Raw genomic sequence first — 20,218 nt, 5'->3', positions numbered from 1 at the left:
GGAAAGTGTTTGTTTCTAATATATGTAATTTCTTTATGCTTGTGGATAAACACAAGCAACACTGTTTCTTTGTCAGTGTTGATGTGGAGATTGTCTGGTTTGCCTACTCTGGAACATGCAACATATAATTGTCCTTCTTTAGGGGTCCCTTTCAAATCTAGGATACTATATCTGTGTGTGTGTCTGTGAATCATATCTATCTATCATCTATCTATCTATCTATCTATTATCTATGGCTGGATGGCTCTTTGTCTGGAGGGGTTTGAATATGTTTTCTTGCCATGGTGAAGGGAGTTGGACTGGATGGCCTTAAGTATTCATGAGGCTTCTGTGTGGAAAGTTTGCTCCAATTCTGTCATTGGTGGGGTTCAGAATGCTCTATTATTGTAGGGGAACTATAAATCCCAGTAACTACAACTCCTAAATGTCAAGGTCTATTTCCCCCAAACTCCATCTGTGTTCATTTTTGGGCATATGGATTATTTGAGCCAAGTTTGGTCCAGATCCATCATTGTTTGAGTCCATAGTGCTCTCTGGATGTAGGTGAACTACAACTTCCAAACCAAACCCTTCTAGTGTTTCTGTTGGTCATGGGAGTCCTGTGTGCCAAGTTTGGTTCAATTCCATCATTGATGGAGTTCAGAATGCTTTTTGATGGTAAGTAAACTATAAATCCCAACAACTACAACTCCCAAATGACAAAATCAATTTTTTGAGTGATGGTCACTCCTTGGGTTAGGTGTCTTGTGGCCAAATTTGGCAGCAATTCGTTCAGTGGTTTTTGAATTATGTTAATCCCACAAACGAACATTACATTTTTATTTATATAGATGACATGCTTTATTAATGATACCATTGCGCATATTTACATTTCACTCATCTGTGAAGAGGAACTATTTACACTAGCAAATTTACCAGATTAACACCATATTGCGTGTGCAAGTGTGATACACCTCCCACGGCCAGCCCAAGAAGTACACTCACACATGATGTGGGATGAAAATGGCCACAACTCATTTATTGATAACAGGAACAAGGGTTGGCAGCCAAGCATGGGTCCTGGATCATGATCAGACAGCCCAATACTGTCCGATCCTGCCCACACCGGGGTGCCGCCGGCACAATACCGGGCACACGCAACTCGGCACCCCACCGGGCGTCCCCCCTAACCGCTAGGGGGGATACCAAACCGGATCCAGGGCCCATGCCCCACGCCCCACAAGGAGTTGTGACGAGAAGCAAAGATAAACAATTAACTGTTAACAGGTAACCGTGACAAGGTGAACATCTCCAAAATTAACAGCCATGAAAACATAAACTGCATGCAGGGTGGGTGGGATGGATCAGCTGTTGCAGGCCAAGTGCCTGCCGGGGAGCCCGGGCAGCCTTAAGAAGGCTGACCCGAAAGGGGGGAGAGGCCAACTCAGGCCTCAGCTGTGGTGGGCGTGGTCAATAGGCCATTGGCCCCCTTGACCCGCCGGCGGGAATCCTTCCCGCCATCAGAGGGGGCTTCTGGGAGGAAGAAGCCCCCTCAGGCAAGAATGGCGGTGGGGAACACTCTGCACCGCAACTTCTTTGGCCTGGTAAGTCAGGCCATGCTATTTATCAGCCGCTTAGTGAAACTCTATCACTGTTTATTTATTACAGTTTTTTTAATGTAAAGTGTAATTACCTACCTTGTATTTCACCATATCCTCCACTCTACTTTGCATTGACTTTCCAGCTTTGGGCCGCACAAGAATATAAACAACTTTCACATCTTGGCTGGAGCGCAGAAGCTTTTCCAGAAGTACTTTGCCCATAAAACCCGTGGCTCCTGTAATAAGTACTGACTTCCCATTGTAGTAAGTTGCAACTGAAGACATTTTGCTTTGGGTTTCCAAGTTCGTTCTGGAGATATCTAAGAGGAAGATGAGAACATTCAAGGCATTAGTTGTCAGAAATTCTGTGAATGTTGTCCATTTATATTGCCAAATGGTAACTACCTTGTGGTTTTCCACATTCTGTTGAAAGGCTCAGGGTTAAGTTTTTCACACATGGTTTCTTCTCAACAAGAAGTGGCAGCATGCATAATGTGTCAAATTACTATGTTTTCCATGAGACTAGCTATGATTGACTTTTGTAGCAAAACCAACAAATGGCCATGTGGCACCTTAAAGATTAATTAATATTAGAAATATGGATAAAGTTGTTACATCAGTCTTTCTTATGTACTTTGGCATGTTCTTTAGATAGCCAGGATCCATTGTTGGGATTCTCAAGCTGTAGTGTTGTATTTCTAATGAGAGTAATGATATAAAATTTATATACTACTAGCTGTCCCCTGCCACGCGTTGCTTTGGCCCAGTCTGGTAATGAGAAAGTGTTCGTTTCTAATATTTGCAATTTCTTTATACTTGTGAATAAACAGTACTTCTTGTTGTTTCTTTGTCAGTGTTGATGTGGAGATTATCTCGTTTGCCTACTCTGGAACATGGAACGTATGATTGTCCTTTTTTAGGTGTCCCTTTCAAATTTATGATATTATATCTGTGGGTGTGTGTGCGAATCACATATATCTATATCTATGGCTGGATGGTTCTTTGTCAGAAGGGTTTTCTTGCCCTGGTGAAGGGAGCTGGACTGGATGGCCTTAAGTTTTTTCTGTTGGTCATGGGGGTTCTGTGTGGGAAGTTTGTCCCAGTTCTTTCGTTCGTGGGGTTCTGAATGCTCTTTGATTGTAGGTGAACTATAAATCCCAGTAACTACAACTCCTAAATGTCAAGATCTTTTCGCCCCAAACTCCACCTGTATTCATATTTGGGCATATGGAATATTAGTGCCAAGTTTGGTCCAGATCCATCATTGTTTGAGTCCACAGTGCTCTCTGGATGTAGGTGAACTACAACTTCCAAACTCAAGGTCAATGCCCACCAAACTCTTCTAGTGTTTCTGTTGGTCATGGGAGTCCTGTGCACCAAGTTTGGTTCAATTCCATCATTGGTGAAGTTCAGAATGCTCTTTGATTGTAGGTGAACTTTAAATCCCAGCAACTACAACCAGAGGCGGCCCTAGGTAATTTTCAATGGTAAGCGAACAGTATTGTGGTGCCCCAACCAATCACTGATATATATTTTCTGTTCGTCGTAGGAGTTCTGTGTGCCATATTTGGTTCAATTCCATCATTGGTGGAGTTCAGAATGCTCTTTGATTTTAGATGAACTATACATCCCAGTAACTACAACTCGCATATGTCAAGGTCTATTTCCCCACAAGAGCGCCTCAAGAGTGCCCCTGGGAAAAATCAACTATACTGCAAATGCTTACTTTGCGTAATGGGTTGAGCCGCCCCTGACTACAACTCCCAAATGACAAAATCAATTTTTTGATTGATGGTCACTCCTTGGGTTAGTAGGTGTCTTGTGGCCAAATTTGGTGGCAATTCGTCCAGTTGTTTTTGAGTTATGTTAATCCCATAAATGAACATTTTTATTTATATAGATTCAGTTTACAGGCAGTCCCTGAGTTACAAACAACTGACTTACAAATGACTCATAGTTAAGAACAGTGATGAGACAACAGGAAGTGAGAGAAATCTACCCCCAGGAAGGGAAATTCACTCCTGAAAGAGTTATCATGGGGAAAAGGTGAGCGGGCCCTCTGGCTTGAAGGTGGTGTTGTTGAACGTCAGATCTGTCAACGGAAAAACGGCCTGGATTCAGGATTTAATCCTGGAGGAGCGGGCAGATCTGGCGTGCATCACGGAGACCTGGCTGGACGAAGCGAGGGGCGTAAACCTCTCCCAGCTTTGTCCTCCAGGCTTCTCCGTGCAACACCAACCAAGAGCCAGAGGACGGGGAGGCGGTGTCGCAGTGGTCTATAGAGATTCCATCCATCTAACCAGGAGCCCCATCCCGCAGACCACAAATTTTGAATGCGTCCACCTCGCTGCACTACAGTCTCCCTACCTGAGCTAGCGGGGGTGGTCTCGAGCCTGGCGGTGGAGTCCCAACGGCTTCTTGTGCTGGGGGACTTCAACATCCATGCCGAGGCAACCCTCACAGGAGCGGCTCAGGACTTCATGTCCGCCATGGCAACCATGGGGCTGTCCCAACGAATAACTGGCCCCACCCACTGTGCTGGACACACATTGGACTTGGTTTTCTGCCAGGGATGGGAGCAGGGTGGCGGTGTGGAGGAGTTGTCTACCTCTCCGTTGCCATGGACCGACCACTTCCTGATTAGATTTAGGCTCACTGCGCCCCCTAACCTCCGCAAGGGTGGAGGACCCATTAAGATGGTCCGCCCCAGGAGACTAATGGATCCGAATGGATTCCTGACGGCTCTTGGGGAGTTTCCCGCCACCTCGGTAGGTGACCATGTCGAAGCCTTGGTCGCTCTCTGGAATGGGGAGATGACCAGGGCAATCGACAGGATCGCTCCGGAACGTCCCCTCTCAAGTAACCGAGCTAAACCAGCTCCTTGGTTCACCGAGGAGCTGGCAGCGATGAAGCGAAGGAAGAGGGTTCTAGAGAGCGTGTGGCGCTCGGACCCAAGCGAGCCAAATCGAACACGGTTTGTGTCCTTTCTAAGGGCATATGCCGCGGCAATAAAAGCCGCAAAGAAAACTTTCTTTGCGGCCACTATTGCGTCTGCAAAAAACCGTCCGGCGGAGTTGTTTCGGATTGTCAGAGGTCTTTTAACTCCCCCTATCTCAGGAGGGAGCCCTGACAATTCGGCAACGCGCTGTGAAGCATTTGCTCGGTTCTTTGCAGACAAAGTCGCTTTGATCCGCTCTGAGCTGGACGCCACTTTAAATGCAGTCTCCGTGGATGTGACACAAGCACCTGCTTGTCTGATTTTGTTGGATTCTTTTCAGTTTGTGAAACCCGAGGATGTGGACAAGATACTTGGAGGAATGAGACCCACCACGTCCATCCTAGACCCCTGCCCATCCTGGCTTCTGAAGGAGGCCAGAGGGGGATTGGCCGAGTGGGTAACGGTGGTGGTGAATGCCTCCCTTCGGGAAGGCAAGATTCCAGCGAGCCTAAAACAGGCTGTTATAAAGCCGCTGTTGAAGAAACCATCACTTGACCCCACTAAATTTGACAACTTTCGGCCTGTCTCCAATCTTCCCTTCTTGGGCAAAGTCATGGAAAGCGTGGTGGCCTCACAACTCCAGGTATTCTTGAGAGACACGGATTATCTGGATCCGGCACAGTCTGGTTTCAGACCGGGACATGGTACCGAGACGGTCTTGGTCGCCTTAGTGGATGATCTGCGCCGGGAGCTAGACAGGGGGAGTGTGTCCCTGTTGGTGCTCCTGGACCTCTCAGCGGCCTTCGATACTTGGCTCTTCGAGCAGGCCTTCAACTGAGTGTCTATCATTGGAACGATACTGGAATGGACCATGACTATGAAATTGACTATGACCCCAGGATTTGACGAAGCGGATTTTTAGCATAAGTATATGTTATGTAGTAGTAGTTTGTATGTATTGTCGTGATTTATTGTACACTGTCTTTTCTATGTTGCTGTTCACCGCCACGAGTCGCCCTAGGGCTGAGAGTGGCGGTCAATAAGTGCAAGTAATAAATAAATAAATAAATAATAAAGGTGTCACCACTGAAGCGTCATTAGCAATCCTTGTTTCCACAACAAGACACAGTCAAATTTTTCAAAAGTCAATTCTCATAGGGACAGAACCTATCTTTTTTGGAACTTGAGGACTGTCTGTACATTCAATAAGAAGCTCGATTTCCATTGGGTTTCCCCTAGTTCCCAAATAGAACAATATATCCCCAACAAGAATTAGTTAGTGTATTTTGAACATATTCAGAACCCCAAAAGTGGCAAAATCTGACTTATTACTTTTTCTCAATAATGACCTTGGTTAGTGGGTATTAAACTTACATTAAGATCATGCACAAAGGTCCATATGGAGTAAGCTAAAGAACTATATTTTCAGGAACACAGTGATAGAACGTGTGACATGATTCACTCCACAAAAAACCAAGAATCAATGAGTTAAGAGAACAAGGCATGTAGACACTAAACAGGCAACTGTTCTAGTCATGTCTTGATCCTGGACATGATTCTTGTCTGAATAGGGTTACTCAAACCATTCCTAGAAGGTGTCAGCTTCCACCAGAGTGGGACCCAATACAGTAGGAATTGGATTATAGAGAAATTAATAATAGCGAAATCCTAGATTCTATGCAGATGTGCTACATAGGCCATATCTTTTGGCCCTTAGTGAAAATGACTTCTCACAATTTATATAGGAACCCATGAATTGGTGCTAGAAAGCGGGCAGCGATTGCAGTCGGTGGATCGCTCTGTAGAGATTTCCTTTTTATCTATCTGGAAGGAGTGTCCACCACATCCTACTCACTACCCATTAAGTCCTCCCCAGTGTTTCCAGTCCAAAAATCTGAAAAAAGAAGGAATGAGTAATGCAAGTAAGCTGTTAACACTAGAAGAGCTGAAAAGAGGCTCTGCACAGGCTTTATCTACAGCAAGTTTCAGATCACTTTCAATGACAGAAATAATGCAATGTGACCTCAGAAAGATATGGAATGTGCATCTCTGAACATTGAATTGTGTATCTTTGAACTCCAGAGACTTTTCAAATGATCTTGGTTTGCTTTTAATTGATTATCGCAGCCAGTGAAGCTGTTTAAACAGGAGGGTTGACCGCTCTCTGTAGCTTGTTCCAGTTAACAATCTGGCCGCTGATCTTTGCACCAGCTGTAGTTTCTGAACCGTCTTCAAGGGCAGCCCTACGTAGAGTGCATTACAGTAGTCTAATCTTGAGGTCACTAAGACATCCAAAGAGCCAAAAAAGCAAAATGACACTACAGCGCATGCGCAAAACCACACACACACACACATATGCAAACACACATATATACACAAATATATGCACACACAAAGCACATATACATAGACTGGGCCATAGCAACGCGTGGCAGGGGACGGCTAGTAAAATATAAATATTAACAGAATTAAGACACTTGGAGTATTAAAACAATTCACATCTGAGCAAAAGAATGAAACTCTTCATCCTGATGACAACTGCTGCGATAATAAAGATCTCTCTGCTTGTCCTTCTCTTCCTTTTTGGAAACAGAGGGTGAATCCTCCCACCAAAAGCCCTTTTATCAGCCAAGGGGAGGGTTGTTTCTGAAATTCCAAGGGAGAAGGGGAGAGCAGACGTGCTTGTTGCATACCAGCGTGGTGTGCATATGTGGACGAAGGTGAGCATGCAAGTCTGGAGGTAGGCTCATGCCAGTGAGTCCCTTCAAGGCATGGGGATTCTGTGTGTGAAATTTGGTCCAATTCTATCACTGGTGGGGTTCAGAATGCTCTTTGCTTGTAGGTAAACTATAAGTCCCAGTAACTATAATTGCCTACTGTCAAGGAATATTTTCCCAAACTCCACCTGTCTTCACATTTGAGCATATTGAGTATTCATGCCAAGTTTGGTCCAAATCCATCATTGTTTGAGTCCACAGTGCTCTCTGGATGTTGGTGGATTACAACTCCAAAATTCAAGGCCAATGCCCGCCAAACTCTTCCAGTATTTTCTGTTCATCAAGGGAGTTCCATTTGCCAAGATTGGTTCAATTCCATCATTGGTGAAGTTCAGAATGCTCTTTGATTGTAGGTTATCTATAAATCCCAGCAACTACAACTCCCACATAGCAAAACCAATCCCGCCCCAACCCCACCAGTATTCAAATTCGAGTGTATTGGGTATTTGTGCCAATTTTCATCCAGTGAATGAAAACACACCCTGTCTAACAGATATTTACATTATAATTCATAACAGTAGCAAAAGTACAGTCAGGGGCGGCTCAACCCATTATGCATTATTAGTTACTGGGATGTATAGTTCACCTATAATCAAAGAGCATTCTGAACTCCATCAATGATGGAATTGAACCAAATATGGAATACAGAACTCCCATAATAATTTATCCTCAGGCCTGGAAACTGGAGGAAACACCGGAAGTGGAGGAATGGACTGTGAAAGTGGCAGAAGTGACTGAGATGGATATTCTGCTGGGATACCTTCAGTCAAAAGACCTTTCAGAGTTTGGGAATGATTGGGAACCCTTTAAATAGTTTCTAGAAGAAAAGACTATTTCAACGTGGGGATTTCATGCTTAAAATGGAAAGTTTGATTATTATAAAATCTAAAATTCTAACATATTGGTCAATTTCCTCCTGAAGAAAGACATGATTAAGAACCCTTTGGAATTATTTGATGTGACTTTCATAGGTTACGTATTCTGTATTTCTCAGGAAAATTAATGCTTTAAAACTCAGGGGCCATCCAGACAGGCCCTAAAATTTAAGATCATCTGGAGAGGCCATGCTCTCTATCTCACCACCGTCATAAACACGATTGGTGGAGATAACAGACAGGGCCTTCTCAACAGTGGCTCCCCGCCTGTGGAATTCCCTCCCAAAGACACCAGACTGGCCACCTCCCTCCTGTCTTTTAGAAGGAAGCTCAAGACTTGGCTGTGGGACCTTGCATTTGACCATTGAACAGCGGCTTGTATGGAGAAGACATAAGCAATTTCTAAGTGGCAATGAATTGACCTGGACCCGGATTTTAATTGGCATGTTTTAACAACTGTTTATTTAATGTTTTGTTTTAATGAATTTGTTGATTGTTCTTATCATTATGATGGCACTGAATGGTGTTTGCTGTGAGACCGCCCTGAGTCCCCCCTCGGGGGTGAGAAGGGCGGGGTACAAGTATATGAAATAAATCAATCTATATAAATAAAAATGTAATGTTCGTTTGTGATATTAACAGAACTCAAAAACCACTGGAGGAATTGACACCAAATTTGGACAGAACACAGCATTCAGAGCAATCTATGTCCTGTACTCAAAAAAATTCCTTCCAAAAAACAGTAAGACTTTAAATTTTACAAGAGAACACTGCCCATGCATCCAAACCCATTCTCTTCCCCCCACACACGTTGCGCGAGCACAGCCAGCGCGAGAGGCACCAACGGCATGCCCAACCAGCAAACAGGCAAGAAGGCACCCCACAGCCATGGCAGAGAAAAGGGGTGGTGCTGGGTGAGCGAGGCCTGCCTCCAAATCGCCTCCCTCCCGCCTGCTCCACACCTGGCTCCGAGGATCCTTCCTTCCAGTGTCCAGGCAAGAGGTAAAGAAGGGAAGGAAGGGAAGAGGCAGAGAAGAAAGGAGAGAAAGAGGGAGGGAAAGAAAGCAGGAAAGAGAGAAGGAGGGATGGAAGCGAAGAGCAAAGGAAGGAAAGGGAGAGAAGGAAGAAAGGAGAGAACGAAGTAAAATAAAAGAAAAGGGAGGAGGGAGGGAGGAAAGAGAGAAGGAAAGGAAAAAAGGAAGGAACAAAGGAAAGAGGGAGAGAAGGAGGGAAGGCGAGAGAGAAAGCAGGATGGAAGGTTGGCCACAGCACCTACTAACCCAAGGAGTAACCATCACTCAAAAAATTGAGTTTGTTTTTTGGGAGTTGTAGTTCCTGGGATTTATAGTTCACCTACAATCAAAGAGCATTCTGAACTCCACCAACAATGGAACTGAACCAGTCTTGGCATACAGGACTCCCATGACAAACAGAAAACACTAGAAGGGTTTGGTGGGCATTGACCTTGAGTTTGGAGTTGTAGTTCACCTACAACCAGAGAGCACTGTGGACTCAAACAATGATGAATCTGGACCAAACTTGGCATGAATGTTCCATAAGCCCAAATATGGACACAGATGGAGTTTGGGAGACATTGACATTTGGGAGTTGTAGTTACTGGGATTTATAGTTCACCTACAATCAAAGATCATTCTGAACCCCACCAACAACAGAATTGGGGCAAACTTCCCACACAGAACCCCCATACTGAAGGCCATCCAGTCCATCTCCCTCCACCAGGGCAAGAAAACGTAATCAAAGCCCTCCTGACAAAGAGCCATCCAGCATAGATTAGATAGATAGAAATGATTCACACACAGAGAGATATAGTATAGATTTGAAAGGGACCCCTAAAGAAGGACAATTTCCATGTTGCATGTTCCAGAGTAGGCAAACCAGACAATCTCCACATCAACACTGACAAAGAAACAGCAAGAAATACTGTTGACCCACAAGCATAAAGAAATTACATATATTAGAAACCAGCACTTTCTCATTACTTGATTTTTCAGGTCACCAGACTGGGCCACAGCAACACATGGCAGGGAACAGCTTGTACATAAATAAAATGCGTGCCCTTCCGCTTCTTCAAGTGGGACATCCAGATGATACCGCATGAAAACACAAATGCTTTTGTACAAAGCAGGAAAACTTTGCTTTTTTCTGAGGTAATCTGATTACTGGAAAGACACGAGTCTTTCAGAAGACCCATGTCTTTCCAGCTGAGGGAGCTGCGGAGATGGGACAAGGGATCATGCCACACGACTTCTGGTGCTAATCTACACAATCTGTTATAAAGACAAATGTGTAAAGGTATAATCACTAGGCTGTGTATATGTAATATTCTAGACAAAAGTGTCACCGCATCTGTGGCAATGACTTCCCATGGAACAATCCTATAAGCCACTATAATGATGGTATCTGTGTGATGAAACAATGCAGACAGGGCCAACCAGGTTCAAGTCTTTCTCAAGCAAATATTACTTGTGCAAGAGGAAGTATGAGAGAACGCATAATCTCTATATCAAAAGGAAGATGTCCGTGTAATCTAAATACCATCACATTATCTCTATATCACATTATACCTATATACTTCGAACCATTCATCATACAGAAGACTCACTGGGATACCCAGATCAAAGCTACATTCTTAATGGCTGGCCAGAATGCTAAGATAACACACCAAACAGCCCTTTTCCTTCACAAAGCAACGCAGCTGAGAACTGCATATCTGGAGGAGACTGGGGTAAACTGTAGGGGTGACGCAGATATCTGAAGTGGCTTGGGATTGTGTAATAGCTGGTCTATTTTAACCTTCGTTTTAACCTTCGTTTTTAATTTTTGTGGTATGAAATTTTACCTTGGCATTTTAATGATGATATTTTAAATTATCTTTTAACCTAATCAAGTCTGAATGCATGTTAGTCCACCATTATGGGAGTCTTAGGATAGTGATTATTGTCTATTTGTGCACGTTTCTGTTTTTGTTTTTAATGTTGATACGGTCAATGGACTAATCAATAAACTTTGTTTACATTATACCTATAGTTGCTTTGGGTCTCCTTGTGGAGAGAAAAGGAGGGGTATAAATAAACATAATAGTAATAATAATGATAAAAAACATAACAAGGACCAGTAAAAGACAATGTCCTCAGTCTGGGGGATGTGGAGCTGTCACAAATGATTACATTTGATTTTCAGTTCTTCTGCTAGACATTACTCTCTAGAAAAGCGAACTCATTCTTAGTGATGCCAAGATGTAGAACATGTAGTATCTGATTATCATTTTATGTGTTTACTAACAAATGGTGACCTAACTGTATTCTACCTTACAGCATGCCAGCACCTGGTCTTATTTTAAACTATGGCAACCAAACCATTGGATAGTTTTCATACTTTGCAACTTCCTACTGTACATGCAGTTCCAACTCTGTACACTGTCTAATAATACAGTGAGACTCTCCAGGAACTAGGCTTTCTCTGAACAGCGAAGAGTTATCAAAATTAGGGGTATTTTAGCCAGTTAAATGCTATCAGAATCAGAGATAATTGTATCCAGGCCCGTAGCCAGGATTTCAATTCCGGGGGGGGGGGGGGGGGCTGAGTTTTCCCCAAAGGGGGGGGGTTCGGGGGGGCAGAGTTTCGGGGGGGTGGGTGAGTCTGAGTGAAAGAGGGTCTACCCTAGCAAACCTTTTGTATCGTTACCCCAATACCCCCATGCATATGGCATATATTGAGTATGGTGATCAGATCATGATATGAATAAACATAACAGTTTAAATAATGCACCAGTAAGGCCTTTTCGCGAACCACCATGAGAATTTCGAGGGGGGGGGGGCTGAAGCCCCTCAACCCCCCGGCTACATGCCTGATTGTATCTATTGAATGTTACAGAGGTGTGCCCATAAAGACATATTGTCCAAAATTTTAAGCATTCCATGAATACAAATAGAAACATACAATGGACCAAGAACACACATTCAGATTGGAAGCTGCTGAAATTAAACATAAATAGTAGAATGGACTAAAAATGATACATGAACACAGAGACACATTGGACAATAATTCTTGCAAGCTACTAATCTTTCTGAGAAATGTTTTTACAGAATTCCTCCCTGGATGCTAAGGTGGCTGAAGAACTATTTAAAGCTGTATGCAACTGCATGGGCTTTTTTTTTTTTTTTTTTTAGCTCTCTGTCCCTTCTAACCCTCTGAACTACATCTTTTGTGTCCATAGACCTGGTGGACTGCAACTCTTTGGACCATCAAGCAAGACAGTTTAATAGACTTTAGGCACATTGCATTATGTTGGCTACATCTGAAAACAACATGTGTTAATCTGCTGCAAACTCTCTTTGCTTATGCTATGGTCCTTAGAGTATTTTTTTTACTTAATCCAAATATCAGGCTTTTATGTAGTGCAGAAGTTCCCCACAAGTCACTAAGCATTTCAGAAATTTGTCACCCAGTCACAATATCTTAAAAGAAAGTCCTTTCTTGGAATTGTAGGTAGAGAAAAACCAAATCATTCTGCTGTTAGATTGGCTGGCAAAGAGCATCACTCATGTAGCAGGTGGAAAGAGTTGTGAGCCTACTCACCCCAGGTCAGGTTGTTGTCAGTAGAGGAATCTGATTGTGATGTGCCCAGGGAAGAAACTGTGGTAGAGCAGGGAAGGCTGGAGCTGCCAGAAGAAAAGGTCTCCTGGGCAGGGCAGGGCAGGGCACAGTAGTAGGGAGGGAGCAGAAGAACAGTCCTTTTTAAGAAACACATACCATGTGACCCCATTTTCTGGGTAGCAAGAAGGAACTGAACCACCCGTCCAGGTGACTCTCATGCACCATCTAGAGAGGTGTATTTTAATCTCAAGTTAATAGTGGTTTGTGGTGATAGATTACTGTCTAGAAACAAAATGCAACAGGACTCATGAAGATGAGAGGAATGTTGATCTTCTACTAAAACAGTGAGCATGTCCCCTTTTAACTACATTTAACTAAAGCATTAGCTTACCCCCCACAGTTTATACCATGTTTATACCATGAAACCCATGTCTTGTTGCTCTTCTTAAGCTGCTAATGCTCCTTGCCTAGCATCAGCCCTCACTCTTTCTCATACAGATAGTTCCTGGCATGTTTTCCTTTCCTTTTCCTCTTGTCACTGCCATTCTTTTGCCTATTGCTCTCCATGGGTATCTATTAGGCTTGTTTGATCCAAAAAAAATGGTTCAAAACCCGTTCCGGATGTAGTTCAGATCTAAAGTCAATTCCGATTTTCACAGAAAAAAGTTCAAAACTTTTCAAAACTTCAGAGACTTCCAAATCCTTTGTTAATGGTTTCAAAGTGTTATTTCCTGTTTCATTGCATGGTATTTACTTTAAAAGTAGTTGTTCTATTCCAGAAAAGGGGGGGGGGAGGAAGCAAAGGGAAGAAATCAATCCACACTAGGTTAAACTGCTTCTCTCACCCAGGACAGACGCAGGAAAAAAAGGAAACCGAAGGAAATCCATCCAAACTGGGTTAAACTCCTGCTCTCACCCAGGACTGATGTGGGAGGGAAAGGAAATGAAGGGAATCCATCCACACTGGTTTGAAAAGCTGAATCATTTCTGACTCACGTAGTGATTCGTAAGAGAAATGGTGGAAAAAGCTTTGGAAGGGCAACAAGACTTCCGATTTCCTTAAAAACTTCGAAATTGCTTCAAAAAGGAAATCTTTCCAAATTTATTCCGAATTACGAAGATTCCGACCGAACCTAACCATGCCTAGTATCTATCAAGTTCTGTTTGTGAGCAGTGGTACATTGAGGGAAGCATTAAAAATGATCAAGTTAACTCACAAAGGACTTTATTGCACAAAGTTGGGGAAGGAACATTGAAGCAGGTTTGTCACCTTTGTATGGTCTTGTATGGTATTGTGCACATGTAATGGTACCGTGCCCATGCTATGGTACTGTGCCTATCCTATGGTATTGTATGGTATTGCACACATCCTATTGTGCTGTGTCCATCCTATGGTACTTTATGATACTGTACACATCCTATGGTACTGTCCGCTACTGTGCATGTCCTATGGTACTGTATGTTACTGTGTATATCCTATGGTACTGTATGGTACTATGCACATCCTATTGTGCTGTGTCCATCCTATGGTACTTTATGATACTGTACATGTCCTATGGTACTGTATGTTACTGTGCTATTGTATGTTACTGTGCACATCCTGTTGCCGCTCTGCCTCTTCAAGATAAACCCATCCTTTTCTATTGACAGGCAAACCTACAGACTGTACCTCATTCTCATCACTTAGCTGATGCAATGAGCCCATTCTTTTTCAGCACCAGCATACCAGCACTAGAAGTAACATCAGAGAGCAGGGGCCTCCTTCTTTCCCACTCTCCCCATCTCATTGCTATTTCCAAAGTAGTAATTCATTATTTGTAGGTGTTTTTTTTTAAAAAAAAGAAAACTAAGTTTAACTGTAATTCTGAAATTGCTTTTTAAAAAAAATTACACAAAAAATACAGAGCAGCAGAAATGTGGGCTGGTGGAGATACAAGGCAAAGTGGGAGCACAGTAAGAATTCAATGAATTAATTATTTAAAATAATAATAATAATAATAATAAATTAGTAAATTGATGCATTTTGTCCATATCCCAAGAAGTATGATAGCACGGGTGATCATCCTAGAATGTTGTAATTATTCCACGCTATCCGTGATAATGACTTCTTGCAATATCTTTCAGAAATAATTGGAGAAGGTTTGCATAAGCATGATATAATCCTTAAAACAGCAAAACATAAGGCAGACCATATTTCATATAAAAAACTTTATTTATATTTTTATCATAGAATCATAGAATCAAAGAGTTGGAAGAGACCTCATGGGCCATCCAGTCCAACCCCCTGCCAAGAAGCAGGAATATTGCATTCAAATCACCCCAGACAAATGGCCATCCAGCCTCTGCTTAAAAGCTTCCAAAGAAGGAGCCTCCACCACACTCCGGGGCAGAGAGTTCCACTGCTGAACGGCTCTCACAGTCAGGAAGTTCTTCCTCATGTTCAGATGGAATCTCCTCTCTTGTAGTTTGAAGCCATTGTTCCGCGTCCTAGTCTCCAAGGAAGCAGAAAACAAGCTTGCTCCCTCCTCCCTGTGGCTTCCTCTCACATATTTATACATGGCTATCATATCTCCTCTCAGCCTTCTCTTCTTCAGGCTAAACATGCCCAGTTCCCTAAGCCGCTCCTCATAGGGCTTGTTCTCCAGACCCTTGATCATTTTAGTCGCCCTCCTCTGGACACATTCCAGCTTGTCAATATCTCTCTTGAATTGTGGTGCCCAGAATTGGACACAGTATTCTAGATGTGGTCTAACCAAAGCAGAATAGAGGGGTAGCATTACTTCCTTAGATCTAGACACTATGCTCCTATTGATGCAGGCCAAAATCCCATTGGCTTTTTTTGCTGCCCACCCTCTCTCCTGAAGGGGGGGACGGACTCATAATGTATGTGGAAAAAAATGGGTGAGACTGATAGGTATTCAGTTCAGACTCTTTAAAATGATTCATGCAGGCTAGGAAAAAAATTATTAATAGAGTGCTCATTGCTCGGTGGTTTCTAGAGTCAAGTAGTGTTATCAACCAAAATGTGGCTTAGTCATATATAATACAACTTTTTATCTGCTATACCACACTTCCTCTCAAATGTAGGAGGTTGAGGAGTAGAAACAAATCCGTAAAACTTGCTAGACCACAAAAATCCCATGGAACTAGGCATACTAGAGCAACAGCCTGGTATGCAGCCTGGGCGGAAAATAAGAATCATTCTTATCCACTTATATAAACATCTCACCTTTCTTTGAGATGAAAAACCTCTACTGTTTTGAAGCTATGGGAAAAAAAAACCCCACAACAATATTGCTGGGTTTTAAAATAAAAAAATGGAGATTTTTGAAAAATTGACATTTTTTTTTTGAAGGCACTGACAACATAACACATGTGATGTATAATATTGTTAGGCATATATATAGAGAGAGAGGGGGGGGGGGGAGGGAGAGCGCAATTTGGTGTATTTTAAAAGAGGCATTATATTTCCGTGTAATTTTTTAAAAAATCCTCCTTTCTTCAATACCAGTTTGAAACTGGATGAAATGGCCAGGGTAGATGGGGTCTGAATCACGGCAGTGAATGTAGTATCAAATTGCATTAATTCTACAGTGTAGATGCACTCTGAGACAGAAAACCATGACAAGGCATTGCAATGATTATATGCTGGCAGTCCCCAAGCTATAAACAAGATAGGTTCTATGGGTTTATTCTTAAGCTCAACAGGTACATTGTTTAAGTGTTAATCCAGAAAGAAAGAAAGAAAGAAAGAAAGAAAGATAGAGAGATAGAGATAGAGATAGAGATAGAGATAGAGATAGAGATAGAGATAGAGATAGAGATAGAGATAGAGATAGAGATAGCTAGCTTTGGATAGTTGTCTGTGTCCCTATTCAGAACATTTCACCCGTGATAATTGGATTTTGAGAAATTAAGCTTGTTGTGGAAACAAGGATTAGTAACCTCACAGCCTCTGAGGATGCTTGTCATAGATGCAGACGAAACATCAGGAGAGAATGCTTCTAGAACATGGCCATATAGCCCGAAAAAGCTACAACAGCCCAGTGATTCCGGCCATGAAAGCCTTCGACAATACATTAGTGATAAAGCTTCAATGGAGACACCTTTTCCCCATAATAACTCTTTCAGGAGAAAATTGTCTTTCCGAGGGGTAAATTTCTCTCACTTCCTGTTGTCTCATCCCCTTTCTTAATTATGAATCATTAAAGTTGGATGTTTGCAAGTTGGAGATTGCCTGTACTGTAAATGGTCTTTCATACAGATATTCCTGCTATAGGTAAAGGTTTTCCCCTGACATTCAGTCCAGTTATGTCCGACTCTGGGGGTTGGTGCTAATTTCCATTGCTAAGCTGAAGAGCCGGCATTGTCCATAAACACCTCCAAGGTCATGTGGCCAGCATGATTGCATGGAGTGCTGTTACCTTCCCGCAGAAGCAGTACCTATTGATCTACTCACATTTATGTGTTTTCAAACTGCTAGATTGGCAGAAGCTGGGCCTAACAGCGGGAGCTCATTTCACTCCCTGGATTCGAACCTGTGACCTTTCGGTCAGCAAGTTCAGCAGCTCAACGCTTTAACCGACTGCGCTACCAGGAGCTCCATTCCTGCTATAGAGCTTTTCAAAATAATTTTATAAGAGTAAATACATGAATACCTCATTTTTTCATAATTTCAAAGGAAAATAATCTGGAATTTTTAGTCTCCCATGTTTTTTTCAGCCCCTTCTTTCCCCCAAGTTCATTTTTTTTTGTCAATCCTCACACTCTTTCAATTTGTTTTGTTTTGGGGAGGGGGACGACAACAAAATATTCTTAATTTTTCCATCCCATCTCCCCCCCCCCCCCCCCCAGGCCTTCACATCTCTAAAAGTGCTCACCTCGAAGTACTCCCAAGTTTCCACATGTGAGTAGCTAGTTATAAAATGTAGTTGTCCAATTTATATATATGCCTGAAGATTTCACTTATCTTTGTTCAATTTCAACCCCCTTTATAACACAATATGACTTGGAGGAAAATGCACACATATAGCGCCACAATAGGCTCTGTGGTTCTTGATTACAAAAATACAACAAAAATTACAAAAATAACAAAAATACAACAAAAATTACAAAAATAACAAAAATACAACAAAAATTACAAAAATAACCAAAATAACAAAAGGCTTATTTATGTGACAATTCTTCCTGAGTGTGAACTACTACTTCAGTTACAAAAGTAATTAAGGTAACCTGCACATATTTAAAGTTGAAAGGGTTAGAGTTAGCAATGGCTAAAGTTGAATGCATTACACAAAGCCATTTGCTTGTGAAAAACTCTAGTGGGTGGGTATTGCTTCACTCTCTAAAGGATTTAAAAGATAGTTCCAATGATGCAACCAAATGGACACCTAGCCCTAGTTAATATTGAGGTTAAATATATTAAACAAAGCCATTTGCTTGTGAAAACTCCAGTGGGTGTTGTATTGCCACACGTTCTGAATGATTTAAAAGCTAGTTGCAATTATGCAAAGGAGTGGACACCTAGTCCTAGTTTTCCGACAGTCAATGAATATGATGGGACACTTAAAATGAACTAAGAACACACATCCAGATTGGAAGTTCATGAAATGAAATATAAATAGTAGAATGGACTACAAACACCAGAAAACAATTCTTATAAATCATTAATTTTCTGAAAAATTATTCACAGGATCCCTTCCTGTGCACTGAGATGGCTGGAGAATTGCCACGGCTGCATGCGACACCCTGAGTATGACTTTTCTGTCCACAAACTAGAAGAATTGCCTCTCCTGGAGGTATCTGTTCCTAGGTAAGCATGGAGGAGGCCTCCACACACAATTTATTTATTTTCGTATCAAAAGTATTGCATAAATTAGTATAAAACTGATAAAAATAGAATGAGTGCAGGCGGCTAAATATCTTTTGACCAAAAATGGGCAACAACAATGGCATTGTCTGTAGACTCCAACAATTCTTCCTGTCTTCCATGCACAATGAATGAAACACACACATGTATTGGGTAAAATAAGGCCACAACTTTATTGGTTACAGCTCAGTTGGTCAGCACACCACATGGGTCTAGGTTCCTATCATATGTGTCATGTCATATGTGTCATGCCGGGTCTGTCACCTGCAATTACTTAATGATGGTGGTTGCCTACCCATAACTGGGTGGACCCTGAGACACCGCCTACTGACTCGGGAGTTCCCCAACTTGGATACTCCCATGTTTGCCAGAAACCTGACTACTCTGGCACAATTATTAGGATCGCAGACCCATGTTATCTGCCAAAGCCCCAAGTTGTGACAAATATAATATGCAAGGAGAGGTGGATGGGCAGAAAAAACGGTACTGTTCCATTACCCAGGCGGAGACCAAAAAGAGGCCTAGAGAGAGAAGGATAATCCATTTTATGGGGTGGAGGTGGGTGTTGAAGGAATAAAATAATTTGGCCTTCTTTTCTTTTTATTCCTCCTGCCCAGTAATCAAAACAACCATCGTTTATGACACAGGAAAGTGAGGGGGGAGGGGGAATAACCAGCAAAAATGGGGAAAATTGTTTTCCTCCTTCAATCCCCCTCCCCAAAAAATGGACTATTCTTCTCTGTCTAGGCCCCCTTTTAGAGTCCGCCCACATAATGGATAAGAATAAGAAACAAAGATGGCATAATGAATAAGAATAAGAAACAATAAGAATAAGAAACAAAATGAATAAGAAACAAAGATGGCAGGGACCTAACAGAAGCTGAAGAGATCAAGAGAAGGTGGCGAGACTATACAGAAGATCTGTATAGGAAGGATAATAATATCGAGGATAGTTTTGACGGTGTGGTGAATGAATTAGAACCAGACATCCTGAGGAGTGAGGTTGAATGGGCCTTAAGAAGCATTGCTAACAACAAGGCAGCAGGAGACGACGAGATCCCAGCTGAACTGTTTAAAATCTTAAAAGATGATGCTGTCAAGGTGATGCATGCCATATGCCAGCAAATATGGAAAACACAAGAATGGCCATCAGACTGGAAAAAATCAACTTATATCCCCATACCAAAAAAGGGAAATGCAAAAGACTGCTCAAACTTCCATACAGTGGCCCTTATTTCTCATGCCAGTAAGGTAATGCTCAAGATCCTGCAAGGAAGACTCCAGCAATACATGGAGCGAGAGTTGCCAGATGTGCAAGCTGGGTTTAGAAAAGGCAAAGGAAGGAGAGACCAGATTGCCAATATCCTCTGGATAATGGAGAAAGGCAGGGAGTTTCAGAAAAACATCTATTTCTGCTTCATTGACTATTCTAAAGCCTTTGACTGCATGGATCATAACAAGTTCTTGGTGGGATGGGCATACCAAGCCACCTTGTCTCTCTCCTGAGGAATCTGTACAAGGACCAAGTAGCAACAGTAAGAACTGACCACGGAAAAACAGAC

At 42.4% G+C, this 20,218-nt stretch overlaps 1 protein-coding gene across 1 annotated transcript in view; it reads right to left on the bottom strand.

The window, feature by feature from the left end:
• Nucleotides 1-12,959, bottom strand: part of LOC132776435 (fatty acyl-CoA reductase 1-like) — a 60,638-nt gene extending 47,679 nt beyond the window's left edge. Inside the window, 4 exon segments of the mRNA XM_060778091.2 lie at nucleotides 1,677-1,900; nucleotides 12,770-12,816; nucleotides 12,818-12,896; nucleotides 12,899-12,959. Of these exon segments, the coding sequence (XP_060634074.2) occupies nucleotides 1,677-1,900; nucleotides 12,770-12,816; nucleotides 12,818-12,896; nucleotides 12,899-12,956 (408 nt within the window). The 5' untranslated portion in view covers nucleotides 12,957-12,959.
• Between the last annotated feature and the right edge of the window lie 7,259 nt (nucleotides 12,960-20,218).

Source organism: Anolis sagrei, chromosome 5 (assembly GCF_037176765.1).
Source record: "Anolis sagrei isolate rAnoSag1 chromosome 5, rAnoSag1.mat, whole genome shotgun sequence".
In the NCBI taxonomy this organism is placed as follows: Eukaryota; Metazoa; Chordata; class Lepidosauria; order Squamata; family Dactyloidae; genus Anolis; species Anolis sagrei.
This window is presented reverse-complemented; position numbering and strand designations above follow the sequence as displayed.